Source organism: Panulirus ornatus, chromosome 53 (assembly GCF_036320965.1).
Source record: "Panulirus ornatus isolate Po-2019 chromosome 53, ASM3632096v1, whole genome shotgun sequence".
NCBI classification, from domain to species: domain Eukaryota; kingdom Metazoa; phylum Arthropoda; class Malacostraca; order Decapoda; family Palinuridae; genus Panulirus; species Panulirus ornatus.
Genome location: NC_092276.1, coordinates 7,665,786 through 7,686,131, shown reverse-complemented (window position 1 = coordinate 7,686,131; position 20,346 = coordinate 7,665,786). Strand labels below are relative to the sequence as shown.

General features: G+C 45.0%; 1 protein-coding gene across 8 annotated transcripts in view; it reads right to left on the bottom strand.

Moving 5' to 3' along the window:
• LOC139765213 (UDP-glucose 4-epimerase-like) overlaps window positions 1-20,346 on the bottom strand; it is a 128,989-nt gene that overhangs the window by 77,250 nt on the left and 31,393 nt on the right. For 5 of the 8 annotated variants that reach the window (XM_071692517.1, XM_071692516.1, XM_071692522.1 and 2 more), the window contains exon 2: window positions 12,213-12,442. In XM_071692517.1, coding sequence (XP_071548618.1) covers window positions 12,213-12,442 — 230 coding nt within the window. The remainder of the gene's footprint in view (window positions 1-12,212; window positions 12,443-20,346) is intronic. The other 3 variants (XM_071692525.1, XM_071692520.1, XM_071692518.1) reach the window with 1 other exon arrangement.

Genomic DNA, 20,346 nt, shown 5'->3' with positions numbered 1-20,346 from the left:
GACGATGATGGAAGTTAGTGAGGATGGGAAACAGGCATGTGCAAAGATAACAAAAGAGACTGGATAAAAAATGGTAAATGAAACTAGGGGTGTGGAATAGGAATGGAAGGTATATAGGGAAGCATTGCTTACATGTGTACATGGAGTGTAAGGCATGCAAAAGGCGAAATATGAGCATTTTAGAAAGTTTAGTGAGTGGCATGATAAAGTCCTGAAAGAAAATGAGAAGCATATGGGCAACATCTGTAGGAAAGGAAGTATGAATGACATTTACAATAATGAGCAGCAAGAGGTCAAGAAGATGTAGTGCATAGGCTGAAAAAGAGTGCAGATGAAAAATGGGGCAAGAGAGTACAAGCTGACTTCAAGGAAATTAATTAAATAATGGTGACAAGCAAAGAAGAGCTACAGGAGAGATAGAGCAGTATTTTGAATTACTGTTTCATGCATTAGATGATAAAGTGGCAAGCTTTTCTGGGGAAAGAAAGTATGTATGGCAAGAGAGTCATGGTAAATGGTTTGATGAAAAGTTGAAAGGTGGTGAAAGACTGATGGAATGCAGCAAAGCAGCTGGAGAGGATGGGATTGCAGTTGAATTCCTGAAGAAATGGGGTGACAGTGTTGTTGGATGGTTAGTCAGGATTTTCTGAGTATTTATAGCCCAAGATATAATGTCTGTACAGCATCTCTCTTATGGTACTAAAATGACACCCATTAATGCTGAAATTTGCATCCTCTTGTGGATGCCTGGTCCTCCGTCCTAAGTGGCAACTTACCTCACACCGACTTCACCTGACCCAGGCAAACACTCATGTCAAGAGTCCAGAAGCAGACACTTCTGAGCCTAATGACACAGGCAGCCACTTTCACTTTTAAGGACAAAAATCTCCCCCCTCTACTGAGCTCCTGTTCATTGACGAGCTTGAATACCCTCCTACCCTTGCTCACCACTAATGACTATGCTCGTCCTGTTTCAAAGAACCAATTTTGAGACCTGTCCTGGTCCCACATGCAATGTCTATAGCTTGTCAGTTGGTTCTCATTCAGCTTCTGGCTCATTCAGTCATGTAGTTCCTGGCTCAGAAAATTAGGAACTCATTACTTACAGACTCAAAGAAATTTCTCTCTCAAGGACTCTTTCCTGGAACTCATTCCATGTGATCCCCAAGGAACTCCTCTCTAAATGCCTCCACCAAAAAACTGGTCTCTCAAGGCCTCCTCACAGGAACAGTCTCTTGGAACTCATCACCTCGAGGCCCACCACCATGAACTCATCCCTCGAGGCCCACCACCAGGAACTCATCCCTAGAGGTCCACCACCAGGAACTCATCCCTCAAGGCCTATCACCAGAAACTCATCCCTTGAGGCCCAACACAAGGAACTCATCCCTCAACTCCCACCACCAGGAATTCATCCCTCAGGGCAAGCCACCAGGAACTCATCCCTTCAGGCCCACCACCAGGAACTTATCCCTCGAGGCCCACCACCAGGAACACATCCCTCGAGGCCAACCATCAGGAACTCACCTCTCGAGATTCACCACCAGGAACTCATCCCTCAAGGTCCACCACCAAGAACTCACCGCTCAAGGTCAACCATCAAGAATTTAACCCGAGAGGTAAACAACCAGGAACTTACCACTCGAGGTCCAGCAACAGGAACTCAACCCTCGAGGTCTACCACCAGGAACTAACCCATCAAGGTCCACCACCAGAAACTCAACTCTCAAGGTCCACCACCAGGAACTCAACCCTCCAGGTCCACCACCAGGAACTCACTTCTTGAATCCACTACCAGGAACTCACCTCTCGATATCCACCATCAGGAACTCACCCGTCAAAGTCCATCACCAGGAACTCACCCCTCAAGGGCCACAAACAGGCACTCATCCCTCGAGGTCCACCAGATGGAACTCATCCCCCGAGGTTCACCACCAGGAACTCATACCTCGAAGTCCACCACCAGGAACTCATCCCTCGAGGTCATTCACCAGGAACTAATCCCTTGAGGTCCACCACCAGGAACTCATCACCTCGAGGCCAACCAACAGGAACTCATCCCTCGAGGTCCAACAACAGGAATTCATTCCTCGAGGTCCACCAACAGGAACTCATACTTCGAGGTCCACCACGGGGAACTCATCCCTCGATGTCCACCAACAAGAACTCATCCCTCGAGGTCCAACATCAGGAACTCGTCTCTCGAGGTCCACCACCAGGAACCCTTCGCTCGAGGTCCACCACAAGGCACTCATCCCTCGAGGCCCACCACCAGGAACTCATCCTTCGAGGTCCAACACCAGGAACTCGTCTCAAGGTTCGCCACCTGGAACCCGTCTCTCGAGGTCCACCACCAGGAACTCAACCCTCGAGGTCCATCATCAGGAACTCACCCCTCGAGGTGCACCACCAGGAACTCATCCCTCGAGGCCAACCACGAGGGACGCATCCCTCGAGGCCAACCACCAGGAACTCATTCCTCGAGGTCCACAACCAGGAAATCACCTCTAAAAGTCACCAACAGGAACTCACCCCTCGAGGTCCACTAACAGGAACTCATCCCTCGAGGTCCACCACCAGGAACTCACCTCTCAAGGTCCACCACCAGGAACTTAACGCCTCGAGGTCCACCATCAGGAATTCACCCCTCGAGAGCTACCACCAGGAACTCATACCTCGAGGCTCACCACCAGGAACTCATCCTTCGAGGTCCAACACCAGGAACTCGTCTCAAGGTCCACCATCAGGAACCCGTCTCTCGAGGTCCACCAATAAGAATTCATCCCTCGAGGTCCATAACCAGGAACTCACCCCTCGAGGTCCACAGTCAGGAACTCATCCCTCGAGGCCGACCACGAGGGACTCATCCCTCGAGCCCAACTACCAGGAACTCATTCCTCGAGGCCAACCACCAAGAACTCGTCTCTCAAGGCCAACCACCACGAACTCACCCCTAAAACTCACCACCAGGAACTCATCCCTCGAGGTCCACTAACAGGAGCTCATTTCTCGAGGTCCACCACCAGGAACTCACCTCTCGAGGTCCACCACCAGGAACTCACCTCTCGAGGTCTACCACCAGGAACTCACCCATTGAGAACCACCACCAGGAACTCATCCCCCGATGTCCATCAACAGGAACTCATCCCTCTAGGTCCACCACCAGGAACTCACCTCTCGAGGTCCACTACCAGGAACTTACCCCTCAAAGGTACACCACCAGGAACTCCCCTCGAGGTCCACCACCAGGAACTCACCCCTCGAGGTTCACCACCAGGAACTCACCCATCGAGGTCCACAACCAGGAACTCACCCCTCGAGGTCCACCACCAGGAGCTCACCCCTAGAGACCCACCACCAGGAACTCATCCAAAGCCAACCACCAGGAACTCACCCCTCAAGTTCCACCAATAGGAACTCACCCCTCAAGTTCCACCAATAGGAACTCATCACTCGAGGTCCACCACCAGGAACTCACCCCTTGAGAAGAACCACCAGAAACATCCCTCGAGGTCCACCACCAGGAACTCAATCCTTGAGGTCCACCACCAGGAACTCATCCCTCGAGGTAGACCACCAGGAACTCAACCCTCGAGGTCCACCCACAGGAACTCATCCCTCGAGACCCACCACCAGGAACTCATCCCTCAAGGTCCACTACCATGAACTCACCTCTCGAGATCCACCACCAGGAACTCATCCCTCCAGGTCCACCACTAGGAACTCATCACTCGAGGTCCACAAACAGCAACTGACCCCTTGAGGTCCACAACCAGGAACTCACCCCTCAAGTTCCACAACCAGGAACTCAACCCTCGAGGTTCACCAACAGGAACTCACCCCTCGAGGTCCACCACCAGGAACTCATCCCTCGAGGTCCACCACCAGGAACTCACCCCTCGAGGTCCACCACCAGGAACTCATCCCTCGAGGTCCACCACCAGGAACTCAATCTTTGAGGTCCACCACCAGGATCTCACCCCGAGGACAGCCAAGAGGAACTCAACCCTCAAGGTCAACACCAGAAATTCAACCCTCGGGTGTCCACCACCAGGAACTCAACCGTAGAGGCCTACAACCAGGAACTCACCCCTCGAGGTCCACAACCAGGAACTTACCCCTCGAGGTCCACTACCAGGAACTCGCCCGTCGAGGTCCATCACCAGAAAATCATCCTTGTAGGTCCACCACCAGGAACTCATCCCTCTAGGTCCAACACAAGGAACTCATCCCTCGAAGCTAAATCACAAGGAACTCATCCCTCGTGGACCACAACCAGGCACTCATCCCTCGAGGTCCACTACCAGGAACTCATCCCTCGAGGTCCACCACAAGGACCCATCTCTCGAGGTCCACCACCAGGCACTCACCCCTCGAGGTCACCAACAGAAACTCACCCCTCGAGGTACACCACAAAGAACTCGTCCCTCGAGGTAGACCACCAGGAACTGACCTCTCGAGGTCAACCACCAGGAAGTCATCCCTCGAGGCCAACCGCCAGGAACTCATCCCTTGAGACCCGCCACAAGGAACTCCTCCCTCGACGCTAACCACCAGGAACTCACCCCTCGAGGTCTACAAACAGGAACTGACTCCTCGAGCTCCACAACCAGGAACTCGCCCATCGACGTCCACCACCATGAGCTCATCCCCGAGTTAGACCACCAGGAACTCATCTGTCGAGACCCACCACCAGGAACTCTTCCCTTGAGACCCACCAACTGGAACTCATCCCTCGACGCTAACCATTAGACTCATCCCTCGAGGTCTACAAGCAGGAACTCACCCCTAGAGGTCCACAACCAGGAACTCATCCCTCGAGGTCCACCACCCGAACTCACCCTTTCAGGTCACCACCAGGAACTCACCCCTCGAGGTCCACCACCAGGAACTCATCCCTCGAGACCCATCACCAGGAACTCATCCATAGTGGTCCAACCACAAGGAACTCATCCCCCGATGTCCACCACCAAGAACTCACCACTTGAGGTCTACCACCAGGAACGCATCCCTCGAGGTCCACCACCTGGAACTCACACCTCGACGTCCACCATCTGGAACTCATCCCTCGAAGTTCACCACCAGAAAGTCATCCTTCTAGGCCCACCATCGGGATCTCATGCCTCGAGGTCCACCACCAGGAACTCATTCCTCAAGGTCCACCACCAGAAACTCACTCCTCGAGGTTCACCACCAGGAACTCACCCTTCGAGGCCAACCACCAGGAAATCACCCTTCGAGGTCCACCATCAGGAACTCATCCTCGAGGTCGACCACCAGGAACTCACCCCTCGAGGTCGACTACCAGGAAGTTATCCTTCGAGGTTCACCACCAGGAACTCATCCCTCGAGGTCCACCACCAGGAACTCACCCCTCGAGGTCCACCACCAGGCACTCTTCCCTCGAAGTCCACCACCAAAAACTCACCTCTTGAGACCCACCACTAGGAACTCACCCCCCGAGCTCCACCACCAGGAACTCAACCCTCTAAGTCCACCACCAGGAACTCACTCCTAGAGGTCCACCACCAGGAACTCACTTCCAGAGGTCCACCACCAGGAACTCACTCCTCGATGTCCACCACCAAGAACTCACCCTCGAGGTCTATCACCAGGAACGCATCCCTCGTGGTCCACCACCAGGAACTCATCCCTCGAGATCTACCACCAGGAACTCATCGCTCGAGGTTCACCACCAGGAAGTCATCCTTCGAGGTCCACCACCTGTCACTCATCCCTCGAGGTCCACCACCAGGAACTCACCTTTCGAGGTCCACCACCAGGAACTCACCCCTCGAGTTCCACCTCCAGGAACTCGCCCCTCGAGGTCCACCACCAGGAACTCACCCCTCGAGGTCCACTACCAGGAACTCACCCCTCGAGGTCCACTACCAGGAATTCACTCATTCAGGTTCACTACCAGAAACTCACCCCTCGAGATCCACCACCAGGAATTCATCCCTCGAGGTCCACCACAAGGAACTCACTACTCGAGGTCCACCACCACCAGGAACTCATCCCTCGAAGTCCACTAACAGGAACCCACCTCTCGACTTCCACAACCAGGAACTCACTCCTCGAGGTCCACCGCCAGGAACTCACTCGAGGTCCACCGAAAGGAACTCATCCTTCGTGGACAACTACCAGAAATTCACCCTTCGAGGTCTACCACCAGGAACTCATCCGTCGAGGTCCACCACCAGAAACTCAACCCTCGAGGTCCATCAACAGGGATTAATCCACCGAGGTCCACCACCAGGAACTCATCCCTCGAGGTCCACCACCAGGAACTCACCCTTCGAAGTCCACCACCAGGAACTCAACCCTCGAGGTCCACCACCAGGAGCTCAACCCTCGAGGTCCACCACCAGGAACTCACCTCTAGGGGTCCACCACCAGGAACTCACCCCTCGAGGTCCACCACCAGGAACTCACCCCTCAAAGTCCACCGCCAGGAACTCACCCCTCAAAGTCCACCGCCAGGAACTCATCCCTCGAGGTTCACTACCAGAAACTCACCCCTCGAGGTCCACCACCAGGAACTCACTCATCGAGGTCCACCACCAGGAACTCACTCCTCGAGGTCCACCGCCAGTAACTCATCCTTCGAGGACAACCACCAGGAACTCATCCGTTGAGGTCCACCAAAAGGAACTCACCCCTCGAGGTCCACCACCAGGAAGTTATCCATCGAGGTCCACCACCAGGAACTCATCCCTCGAGTTCCACCACCAGGAACTCACCCATCGAGGTCCACCACCAGGAACTCACCTCTCGAGACCCACTACCAGGAACTCAACCCTCAAGGTCCCCACCAGGAACTCACCCCTCAAGGTCCACCGCCAGGAACTCATCCCTCCAGGTTCACTACCAGAAACTCACCCCTCGAGGTCCACCACCAGGAACTCACCCCTCGAGGTCCACCACCACGAACTCACCTCTCGAAGTCCACCACCAAGAACTCATCCCTCGAGAACCACCACCAGCATCTCATCCCTCGAGGTCCACCACCAGGAATTCTTCCCTATAGGTCCACCAACAGGAACTCATCCCTCGAGGTCCACCACCAGGAACTCATCCCTCGAGGTCACCACCAGGAACTCAACCCTCGAGGTCCACCACCAGGAACTCAACCCTTGAGGTCCACCACCAGGAACTCAACCCTCGAGGTCCATCATCAAGAACTCATCTCTCGAGGTCCAATACCAGCATCTCATCCCTCGAGGTCCATCACCAGGAATTCATCCCTATAGGTCCACCAACAGGAACTCATCCCTCGAGGTCCACCACCAGGAATTCATCCCTATAGGTCCACCAACAGGAACTCATCCCTCGAGGTCCACCACCAGGAACTCATTTCTCGAGGTCCACCAAGAGGCACTCATCCCTCGAGGCCCAACACCAGGAACTCATCAGCTAAGGCCACCTCAAGGAACTCATCGGTTGAGGCCTCCTACGGGAACTCATCAGTTTAGGCCTCCTCTAGGAACTCTCTAAAGCGTCCTTTCATGAACTCGTCCCTCAAGGATACTTGCCAAGAGCTCATCCTTTCGAGGTTCCTAACAAACATTTTCTCTAAGCTTCTTCCCAGGAATTTATCTCTAGAGGCCTCCTACTGAAAATTATCTCCCAAGGTCTCTTTTCAGGAGCTGATTTATTGAGGCCTCCTTTCAGGAACTCATCTCGGAAGGCCTAGTTCCAGGACCTCATCTCTGAAGGTCTACTTCCAGGACCTTATCTCTGAAGGCCTCCTTCCAGGAACTCATCTCTTGAGGCCTCCTTCCAGGAACTCATCTCTTGAGGCCTCCTTCCAGGAACTCATCTCTTGACATCTCCTTCCAGGAACTTGCCTCTCAAAGCCTCCTTCCACGAGCTCATCTCTAAAGACTTCCACGAGCTTATCCCTTGAAGCATCCTTGAGGCCTTTTCCTAGAAACTCATCTCTTGGGTCCTCCTCCCAGAAGCTCACCACTCAAGGCATCCTCCAATGAATAATTTCTCAAGGCCTCTTCCAAAAACTCTCTCAAGGTTTCCTCCAGCAAATCCATCTTTTTAGCCCTTCTCTAAATAGACACACTTCTCAAGGCCTACTCCAGACATCTTCCATGGCAACCTCCTGGAACTCATATCTCAAGACATCCTCCTGGAACCCATCTCTCAAGACATCCTCCTAAAACCCATCTCTCAAGACATCCTTCAAGAACCCATCTCTTAAGGCCTTCTCCAGGAACCCATCTCTCAAGACATCCTCCTGGAACCCATCTCTCAAGACATCCTCCTGAAACCCATCTCTCAAGACATCCTTCAAGAACCCATCTTTCAAGGCCTTCTCCAGGAACCCATCTCTCAAGGCTTCCTCCAGACACTCATCTCTCATGACCTCCTCCAGACACTCATTTCTCAAAGCCTCTTCCAGCCACTCATTCATAAAGACCTCCTTCTGAAACTAATTTCTCAAAGACTCCTTCTGAAACTAATTTCTCAAAGACTCCTTCTGGAACTAATTTCTCAAGGCCTCCTTCTACAACTAATCTCTCACAGCTTCTAGACACTCATTTCCTACAGCCTCTTCCAAAAGAGGAAACATGCCTCCTTTGCATTCTGTGTAACTACTTCAGCGTCACCTTCTACTGTGGCATAGTCGTGGCATTTTAGCGAACACAGACACTGTGGGTCTACCCAACTTCATTAGTGTAGTGTACACTCTTACAGTTTAATCTGATACCGAGGTGTAGAATACATACATTAATTATTTCATACATTTTTACACATGTGTTTGAGTTTTCCTCAAAGAAAAGAGGTGACATACATGCCTGAGGACTGGGTAAATGCCTGTACAGTGCCACTCTATAAAGGAAAAGAGGACACAAGTGGATGTTCAAATTACAGAGATTTTTCACGATGGTGGTAGCATGCTCAAAGTACCAGATACATGGCAGTTTAATCTCTTCATGGATCGGTTGGTGGGAGAAGAAAATGCAAAGGCTTGAGGAGAAGGGCGAGTCCACAGCATTGATATATCAAAGATGGAGAGGCTACGAGATGAGTCAACTGCAGTTAGCAGACAACAGTGCTCTCGGCAGATTCCAGTAAGAAACTACAGAAGCCAGTGTTTGAGATTGAGCGACAATATGAAAGGAGAAAGTTGTGATTAATGTGAATAAAAATAAGGTTACGAGGTTTAGTAATGAGTAGAGACAGGTTGGTTGGAATAGACAGACCATGGAGGAAGTGTTTTACATAGTTGGAAGTGGAGCTGGCAGGGGATGGAACTATGGAAGCTGAAGTGGACCATGCATTGAGAAATACGAGGAATTAAAGATAGATCAATGTCCAAGGAGACAAAGATGAGGATATCTGATGGCACAGTATTCCCGACAGTGCTGTATGAGTTTCAGTCTTACGCCCTGTATAATAATAATAATAATAATAATAATAAAAAGTGTTTACATGAGGCAGTCAACAGGAGGCCTCATTGGTCCACGACTGGGTTGTCTTGAAAAGGAAAAAAAAAGGAGTTTAACTTAAGAAAATGTAATTCCACTCGGCACTTTTTTTCAGCCAACACCGACTCCCCGCTGCTGCACATTAGCTTTCTCGTGTCCCTGTTACGGCTGTTGTTTATATGGTTTATTTCTGGAGTCAAAAAGTATACCTGAACTTATAAATTTCTGTCTAACCGACATTTGAAGATCTTTATAGTCTTAGCCTTCACTACATACGACGATAACTTATTCCAGTGCTCAACACACCTATTTCTTTTTCCCACGTCTGTATTACATCATTTTGCTTTGAGTTTTAGTTCATTTGTCCTGGTAACTGTATTTTCTTATATTTTGAAAAGATGTTTGTGGTGATTTCCTTTATCGAACTTGTTCAGAATTTTGAACAACTGGGTTAAGTCGCCTAAAAGTTTACATTTCTTAAGGAAGACATCCAATCGCTGTCGACTCTCATTGTATGTATGCCAGATTTCTAAGGAATTAGTCGCATCTTTGCACTTGTTCTAATTCTTTGTCTTTTCTTGCTATATTCAAGGTGTGGTCTTACTAGAGAATTATAAAATGTAAGAATGTTTCTAGTGTCTTGTAATCTATTTTCCTGGCTATGAAACCAAACATTTGGTTATCTCTTTTTACTTGCTGCTTGACACTGTTCAGTGTACTTCAGATTGTTGCTAATGACAACTCCAAGATCCTTTTCTTCATTTACTTCAGTTAAAGTGTCTGAATAGCATGTAGCCATACCGTATATTCTTGTCTCTTAAGTACATAACTTTACACTTGTCTTCATTAAACTTCATTCGCTGATATCTGTCTGACCACTCTGCTAGTAAGTTAAGATCCCTATGAATCATTTCGCAGTCCCGCCTGTTTACAGCTCTAACTTATACTTCAGTATCATACGCAAATATGGAGATCTTAGATATGAGATAGAGTTCTGGGTACATCTAACCAATCTGAGGCTTCGCCCTTTAATGCTACGCGCTGTTTTCTTCCAGTAAACCACACTCTTGACTCCATATGCTCTGAGATTATGTAAAAGTCTCTTGCGAGATACTTTATCGAAAGCCTTTTGGAAATCTAAGTATATTACATCAAACGGTACTGTTTTCATCCTAATTCTGACAGATAACCTTAAAACATTACCAGCAAATTCGTCAGGCAGGATCTTCTACTGCCGACATTGTGTTGGCTGTCCGATCACATTTTGTGATCTAGAAACACGGCAATTTTATTTTGTATCATTTTTTTTTCTCCATCGTATTACCTAGCAATGACGTAAGACTAATTAGGCGGTAGTTCAGGGCACACTTTTTGCCTCCTTTCATACATACACAAGTAACATTTACAAGTTTCCAGTCAGTTGGCACCTGACCATCTGATAAGAGATTTGTTGAATATTTTTGTTATGGGGTATATCAGCTCTCTCCTGACATCTTTTAAAAATCTTGAAGCCAGGTTATCTGGGCAGTTGGATTTATTAGGATTCAATTGGTCCAGGCATTTGAGTTCTTCAGAAAGAGCTCTTTATTACCCTATCAACTTTTCTTCTTCAAATCTCACATGTACAGACTTTAAAAGGAACAATTTCGTATGGTAGCCATTCATTTCCTTGTCGTCAGTACTTAAGTGTGTCATGTTCATTTTGTGACTGTCCAATTCCTTCTTTTACCGTCTTCCTTTGTCTTATACATCTGAAGAATTCCTGAAGATTATTCTACACTTTCAAGGAAATTCTTTCTTCTTCCTCACGTTTACTCTGTCTTACGACCTTCCTACACTCTCTTTGGATTTTGACTAATTCCTTACGTGACTGAAATAAAATGCCTGAGGTCATTATTATACGTGATGTGGGTTGATCATGAGAAGAATGACAGCTTAAGTGAGAGACAAGTATGAAAAAGAGGTGTCATAGTGAGCAGAGTATGTGACAAGTGCTGAAAAGGGTGTGTTGAAACAGGTGGACATATGGAAAGGATGATTGATAACGTGACAGGATATCAGAGTCAAAGGTTGGGGGAGCAAGGGGGGAGGGGAAAGGCTATGAAGAGTGATGTGTGCTGTGAAAGAGGCTTTGGAGTAATCTGGACCTAAACATCAGGAGGGATGAGAGGCATGCATAGGATAGAGTTAACGGGGGTGACATGGTATACAGGGAGCAATGTATTGTCAATGGGATATATCAAGATAAACGAAGTTTTCAGGGAAAATCAAGGAAAGGTGTGTGTGGCTTGACCTACTAGAGAGCTTTGATTCAGTTGCAGTTTTGCATGACGGCAACAGAGAGAGTGGATAAGAATAACTGAGGCAACTCATTGTCTGTTCTTGGCATCATCTTGTTATTGTGTGACATTGCAAATAAATATAATGAAAATTACATGAATGCAAATGTATCCATGTATCATTGATATCAATTCGTTATGTACAATGTTCTTATGGAAAATAAAGTTCCTGAAATGTATATCTAAGAGCAATAAACGGTAGAAAGTGAAAGGCTAGGGCTTAAGTCATAGATAAAGGAATGAAATCAGACAAATTCCATATTGTCTGTCCAGGAGTACAAGTAAAAAAGTTCATGGAAATTGCATATAAAAATCAAATCTTTAAATCTACGGAAAACAAAAGAAAATGTGACAAATTTGAAACAAACTAAGAAAATGGAGCATACCTACATAAAAGCATATAAGAATACAAAAGACTTGTCATTACCTTGGCAAATATTTTGTGTACAGCTTGGCCGTCGAGCAAGTCACACTCATAAAATGTAACACTCTTCCCAGTGATCTCCTGAACCCTCCTCAGTGCTCCAGACCGGCTGTTCGTCAGGTTGTCAATGGTGATCACTTCGAAGCCTGCATTCAGCAGTTCGACGATGCAGTGCGACCCAATGTAGCCAGTACCCCCAGTCACGAACACTGTCTTTTGGTTTGCCATCCTGACTGGGAAGGGTTGAGAAAGGTTCCATTAAAGTCAAATAAGGATTACGGTGCTGGTGTTAAGGTGAACGATTGTAATTAAGGACATAAACCTACCGTACATCACTTGTACATATTCTTTCACTGAGGAAGAAGAAAAGTTTATGCTCTAAATTTTAAAATAATATTACTAAAGGCGTAATTTTCAATACTCTACGTCATTAAATGTATTAATAACAAGCCTAGGTATTACCGGACTCATCCTTCTCAAGGTTACAGTATACCTCGGGTGAAAAGTTATCTTTGGCAGGACTGTATGTATCACTGGGAATAAAACCTCGCCAAAGAACTTCTCATTCCAAAGGGAGTCTACTTTTCCCTGCTCCTAAAAGTAGCGAAGTTTTGGGCTACAGAAGCTTTTAGAAAGGTCCTGAGTAACACCAGTAAACTTTTTCATACAAATAAATGCCATACATGGTTGAGAGATCATGTGCATAGCTCCTATATAAATATGACTCCTGCTTCATAATTTCATCTCAAACAAAAAAGGTGTAAATTCTAATCATCACACCTGATAACCCTAGGGCAAGTTCAACATGCCTTATCAGTAACGAGATAGGAAGGTAAGAGTGAGATGTGACTGGTTCGTGCTCATACAAAGCAGCGACTCCCAACCCTTAAGTTCCGTCTCTTATCACCAACCAATCATTCCTCCACTCTGTACCACCTCACAATCAACACCTCACTTTAACACTACAGTCCTTTGATTCTGAGTGTATGTTACACTTATGGCGTTACAAAAAAAAAATATCAATTCTACATTTAGAACGAAATGCGAAGGTGAGAACACTTCTTGTTTGTTCTTCGACGTGTTTAATGGGCTTTCAGTAGGTGTTAGGAAAAACAGTGAAGCCCTGGAGAAATTACATGTTACGATGAAAGGGTGGGAAGATGAAGCTGGGTTCATGGCGGCGAAAGCGGGTGCGATACAGGAAACAGACACAGATATATCATCATCTTGGTTAGATAACTTAGTAGGATAGCAACCGCTGAGACGAAGTGGGAAAATACTTACACCTTCCAACCTGCGAGGAAAACTTGTCGCCCCATTACCAAACAACTTACTGTATAGCAACGAACTCTTCACTCACAACAAGTAGGTAGTGGAGTTTTGATCTACGTTGATAATCCATGTGCTATCAAGATAAGCAAAAAGTAGACACACACGACTCTATACTGACAAGTTCAACTGTAAACTACGTCTCGGCGATATTTACAAATCTCTCCATCAATAAGACGACAACAATAACATGCTATACAATGAAGTCAAAACTATAATAAACAGTACAGAGTTTATAATAGCATGAGACTTCAACCGTCCAAATATACACTGGAACATGTTAACAGGTGACCGAGAGAGGGAACGAGACTAACGGACCTAATTGAAGACGCTTTTCTAGAACAGTTGATTACAAAACCATCTAGAGGATTGAAGACGCTTTTCTAGAACAGTTAATTACAAAACCATCTAAAGGTCAAAACACTCTTGATCTTGTCTCACCAGTGACGCATGACTTAACTCTTGCGGCGATCAGTTTGATTAGATTAGAGATATAAACTCAGTTTAAGAAATAAATGAGAACAAACTTAATCCCAGATTACAGGCAAGCAAATCTTGAAAACATTCGACACGAAATTTAGAGTGTCAATTGGAGAAAACTTCTTGACGTTCACACCGTAGAGGAAATGTGAAATATTTCTAAAACCACACCACTCGAGATTGAAAACATACATCCCACGAATTACGAAGAGAACATACAGTATTTCAAAACGCATCATGGATGAATAGGAGAGCAGAAGAACTAATTTGCCAAAAGAAAACATGAGAAATTCAAATCAAAGGCAACCAATTAAAAGAGCCAGGAATTAACCAAAATCCAAAGAGAGTGTAAGAAGGTCATAAGTCAGAGTAAACGCGAGGAAGAAAAAAGAGTTTCCTTGAAAGTTAAGAGTAACCCCCAAGGAATTCTTAAAATATATAAGACAAAGGAAAACATTAAAAGAAGAAATTGGACCATTACGAAACGAACATGACACTAACTACTGACAACAAGGAAATAGCTACCATACTAAATCATCATTCTAACTCCGTATTCACGATTGAAGAAACATCTCGAATACCGCAACCAATGATAATGTTTAAGGGATCTGATGATGAAGAGTTGAAGCTTAGAGAAATAAAGAGCTCTGAAGTACTTAAATACCTGGACCAATTAAATCCTAACAAATCTAACGGCCCAGATAACTTAGCTCCAAGATTTTTAGACGTCAGGAGACAGCTGATATACCCTATATCAAAAATATTCAACAAATCTTTATCGGATGGTCAGGTGCCAACTGTGACAGGAAACGAGCAAATGTTACTCCTATACATACAAAAACGGAGACAAAAATTGAGCCTTGAACTAAAGCCCAATTAGCCTTACGTCAATAACAGGCAAAACGATGGAAAAAAAATACTAGATAAAATTGTCACGTTTCTAAAACATAAAATCATATCGGACGACCAACACTGTTTTCTTAATATAAGATCCTGTCCTGCCTGACAAATTTGCTGGTAATTTTTTAATGTTATTCATCAGAATTGGGACGAAAAAGTACCGTCTGATGTATATCTAGATTTTCAAAAGGTCTTCGATAGTGTGCTTCACAATAGACTTTCACATAAACTCAAAATTCAAAGCAAAGGGAATCGGTGAAGTCTGTACAAGGATCAGAAACTGGCTTACCGGAAGAACGCAGATTGGCTAGACGTAACGAGTGGTGTGCCAAAGGGATCGGTCCTTGGCCAAATTCTTTTCATAATATACATTAATAACCCAAAAATCTGTTTCATATCTAAGATCTCCAAATCTGCTGATGATACTATACTAGGAGGCAGAGCTGTAAACAAGCGGGACTGCGACATGATTCAAAGAGATCTTAACTTACTAGCGGAGTGGTCAGACAGATGGCAAATAAAGTTTTATGTAGACAAATGTAAAATTATATGCTTAGTAGACAAGAATATGCGTTTCGACTACAAACTATCCGGAAACTCTCTAACTATAGTAAATGAAGAAAAGGCCTTGGAGTTGTCACTAGCAACAATCTGAAGGACACTTAAGTGTCAAGCAACAATGTAAAAAAAAAAAAAAAAAAAAAAAAGGCAACCAAATGTTAGGTTTCATAGCCAGAAACATAAGAGCACAAAACACCAGAAACAATTCCCACTCTATAATTCTCCAGCAAGACCACATCTTGAATATGCAGTCCACCAGCTTTTTATCCCCAAACTATAAACAAAGACGAGGGAAAACTTAACTACTACAAAGACGCGCTACAAAACTGATCCCATCCCTTAAAAATCTGACATACGAAGAGGGCTAAAACGATTGGATCTCTTCTCCTTAAAGAAAAAAAGTAGACCGTGGTGACTTAATCCAAGTGTTCAAAATTCTGGTAGAGGATGTGTGGATCAGGTGTTTGCTTTGAAGAATGTATGTGAGAAATACTTAGAAAAGCAAATGGATTTGTATGTAGCATTTATGGATCTGGAGAAGGCATATGATAGAGTTGATAGAGATGCTCTGTGGAAGGTATTAAGAATATATGGTGTGGGAGGAAAGTTGTTAGAAGCAGTGAAAAGTTTTTATCGAGGATGTAAGGCATGTGTACGTGTAGGAAGAGAGGAAAGTGATTGGTTCTCAGTGAATGTAGGTTTGCGGCAGGGGTGTGTGATGTCTCCATGGTTGTTTAATTTGTTTATGGATGGGGTTGTTAGGGAGGTAAATGCAAGAGTCCTGGAAAGAGGGGCAAGTATGAAGTCTGTTGGGGATGAGAGAGCTTGGGAAGTGAGTCAGTTGTTGTTCGCTGATGATACAGCGCTGGTGGCTGATTCATGTGAGAAACTGCAGAAGCTGGTGACTGAGTTTGGTAAAGTGTGTGGAAGAAGAAAGTTGAGAGTAAATGTGAATAAGAGCAAGGTTATTAGGTACAGTAGGGGTGAGGGTCAAGTCAATTGGGAGGTGAGTTTGAATGGAGAAAAACTGGAGGAAGTGAAGTGTTTTAGATATCTGGGAGTGGATCTGTCAGCGGATGGAACCATGGAAGCGGAAGTGGATCATAGGGTGGGGGAGGGGGCGAAAATTTTGGGAGCCTTGAAAAATGTGTGGAAGTCGAGAACACTATCTCGGAAAGCAAAAATGGGTATGTTTGAGGGAATAGTGGTTCCAACAATGTTGTATGGTTGCGAGGCGTGGGCTATGGATAGAGATGTGCGCAGGAGGATGGATGTGCTGGAAATGAGATGTTTGAGGACAATGTGTGGTGTGAGGTGGTTTGATCGAGTAAGTAACGTAAGGGTAAGAGAGATGTGTGGAAATAAAAAGAGCGTGGTTGAGAGAGCAGAAGAGGGTGTTTTGAAATGGTTTGGGCACATGGAGAGAATGAGTGAGGAGAGATTGACCAAGAGGATATATGTGTCGGAGGTGGTGGGAACGAGGAGAAGAGGGAGACCAAATTGGAGGTGGAAAGATGGAGTGAAAAAGATTTTGTGTGATCGGGGCCTGAACATGCAGGAGGGTGAAAGGAGGGCAAGAAATAGAGTGAATTGGAGTCATGTGGTATACAGGGGTTGACGTGCTGTCAGTGGATTGAAGCAAGGCATGTGAAGCGTCTGGGGTAAACCATGGAAAGCTGTGTAGGTATGTATATTTGCGTGTGTGGACGTGTGTATGTACATGTGTATGGGGGGGGGGGGGGGTTGGGCCATTTCTTTCGTCTGTTTCCTTGCGCTACCTCGCAAACGCGGGAGACAGCGACAAAGTATAAAAAAAAAAAAAAAAAAAAAAACGTAAATCACGAACATTTTTTCGAAATACAAGAATACAGTTACCAAGACAATTAAAATAAAACTCAAATCTAAAAGATGTAGTAAGGACGTGGAAAAACGCTTCTTTTACTATAGGTGTGCTAAGCACTGGAATAAGTTACAGTCAGACGTTGTGAATGCTAAGACAATAAATACCTTCAAAAGTGGTTTAGACAAATATTTCATGAATTCATGCATACTATGAAAGAAACGCCAGAAATAAACCACAAACGACAGCGATTACAGGGACATTAGAAGAATAATGTGCAGCAACAGGGAGTAGGCGATAGCTTAAAAAAAAAAAAATGCTAAGCGGAATTACATTTTCTTGTCAAGTTAAACGGCTTTTTTCTTTCTTACCAGACAACCCAGTCGTGGGCCAATCAGGTCTCCTGTTGTTTGTTTTACTCGCGTAAATAATCCTTTTTATTTCAAAACTGGAACTTCCAAATCACGCATTACATACACAACTCTCATGAACTTGGGAACAATTACTATATAAATCGATGGGTTTATACTGTATTTCCACCACCATCTGTACATTACGATTCGATAAAATACTATACAACATTATATAACCAATATGAACCCAGATCCACTTTCCTCCACCACCCCCAAGTTATCTATCCGATTACAATCAAACTAGTTTATTGGTAATTTGTTCACACCACTTTTTTTTTTTCTTTTCTTCCCATTCATCTGTGCCTTTTACTTCACTCCCTCATGCTGGAATCCCTGAAAATGTGCACTTTAACACTCAAACTAATGCACATGTGAACCGATTCAATTAGGTCACTTATAGACAAGGTACGACAACTGAGCATATCTCTCACAATAAACCAGTCCCTATATACTACAGAAACCTTTTCATACATACATATGTCAAGCGAACATCACATTTTGATCTATAGATATCTTAAATCACAAATCTGAGAGTAAGAGACACGTCATAAACGAGAAACATCAATCGCACACACCCACAGCCAAGGGGGGAGGGGCCATATGGAACCTAACAATTTGAAAACATTCGTTACAAATGGAATCAGAACGACAGAACGTTCACACACCAACGTCCACCACTCGCGAGATCGTACGGAAATGTTTATAATTCTTGCACACTCGAGCCGGAGAGACCTGTCGTAGATGACGCCACTGACGCACCTTAACCTTCACAAGCCAGACAGCGTCGGGGTCAAGGTTGGAGGAGGAGGGTGGCGGGCGGCATGACGACCAGGAGCGGCGGGAGCGCCAGGACAAGTGAGGTATGTGCGAGGGTCATGGGAGAGGAATGTTGCCTGGGGCAGGTGTAGGTCAGCGCTCCCACTATCACAACCTTGTGTAATGGTTAATAGAATGCGAAGAGCAACCAGCCATTTCAGCATTACCATTTCATGATTATATATATATATATATATATATATATATATATATATATATATATATATATATATATATATATATATATATATATTCCTATGAGTCCACGGGAAAATAAAACACGATAAGTTCCCAAGTGCACTTTCGTGTAATAATCACATCATAGGGGAGACACAAGAGAGATATATAAGTCAGTTGATATACATCGAAGAGGTGAAGCTAAGACGCCATTTGGTAAATATATATATATATATATATATATATATATATATTTAGTGATAAATTCATGTAGAGGTAATCGCATTTCAGATCATTTACTGAAACTTGAAAATACACACGTTTCAGGCAAGAAGTCCGCCTCATCAGGTGTAAATAATTGTTTCATAAAACTGTTTACACCTGGTGAAGCGGATTTCTTCCATGGAACATGTAGTTTTTTGTAAAATTTCCATAAATCATCTGAACTACCGAAGTGCGATTACTGCTTCATATATATATATATATATATATATATATATATATATATATATATATATATATATATATATATGGGAGCGGGGGGCTGGAAATCCCCCCCTCTCGGTTTTTTTTTTAATTTTCCAAAAGAAGGAACAGAGAATTGGGCCAGGTGAGGGTATTCCCTCAAAGGCCCAGTCCTCTGTTCTTAACGCTACCTCGCTAATGCGGGAAATGGCGAATAGTTTGAAAAAAAAAATATATATATATATATATATATATATATATATACGAATAAAGTGCATATGAACGCGCACCTTCATAGAACATACAAATCTCCAACAGCCGGGATCGAACCCAGGACCCCTGTGCCACAGGCGGCAATACTACCGCTAGGCTATGGGCCTGGCTAATAGGAAATAACTATTCGAATACTATGTACTCGAATACCCTTCAGGGGTCCCGGGTTCGATCCTGGCTGTTGGAGGTTTGTATGTTCTATGAAGGTGCGCGGTTATATGCACTTTATTCGTATTCATATACCTCCGCGTTGTACATTAGGTTCGGTACAAATGCTATCTGCTGGCTATGTGCGCCTGTTCGGAAATAACCGGTGTAGACCCCGTTGCTAATGCGGGAAATGGCAAATGGTATGGGGAAAAAAAAACAATATATAATATATATATATATATATATATATATATATATATATATATATATATATTTTTTTTTTTTTCTTTCATACTATTCGCCATTTCCCGCATTAGCGAGGTAGCGTTGAGAACAGAGGACTGGGCCATTGAGGGAATATCCTCACCTGGGCCCCTTCTCTGTTCCCTCTTTTGGAAAAAAAAAAAAAAAAAAAAAAAAAAAAAAAATTTGTTTATGGATGGGGTTGTTAGGGAGGTAAATGCAAGAGTTTTGGAAAGAGGGGCAAGTATGAAGTCTGTTGGGGATGAGAGAGCTTGGGAAGTGAGTCAGTTGTTGTTCGCTGATGATACAGCGCTGGTGGCTGATTCATGTGAGAAACTGCAGAAGCTGGTGACTGAGTTTGGTAAAGTGTGTGGAAGAAGAAAGTTAAGAGTAAACGTGATTAAGAGCAAGGTTATTAGGTACAGTAGGGTTGAGGGTCAAGTCAATTGGGAGGTGATTTTGAATGGAGAAAAACTGGAGGAAGTGAAGT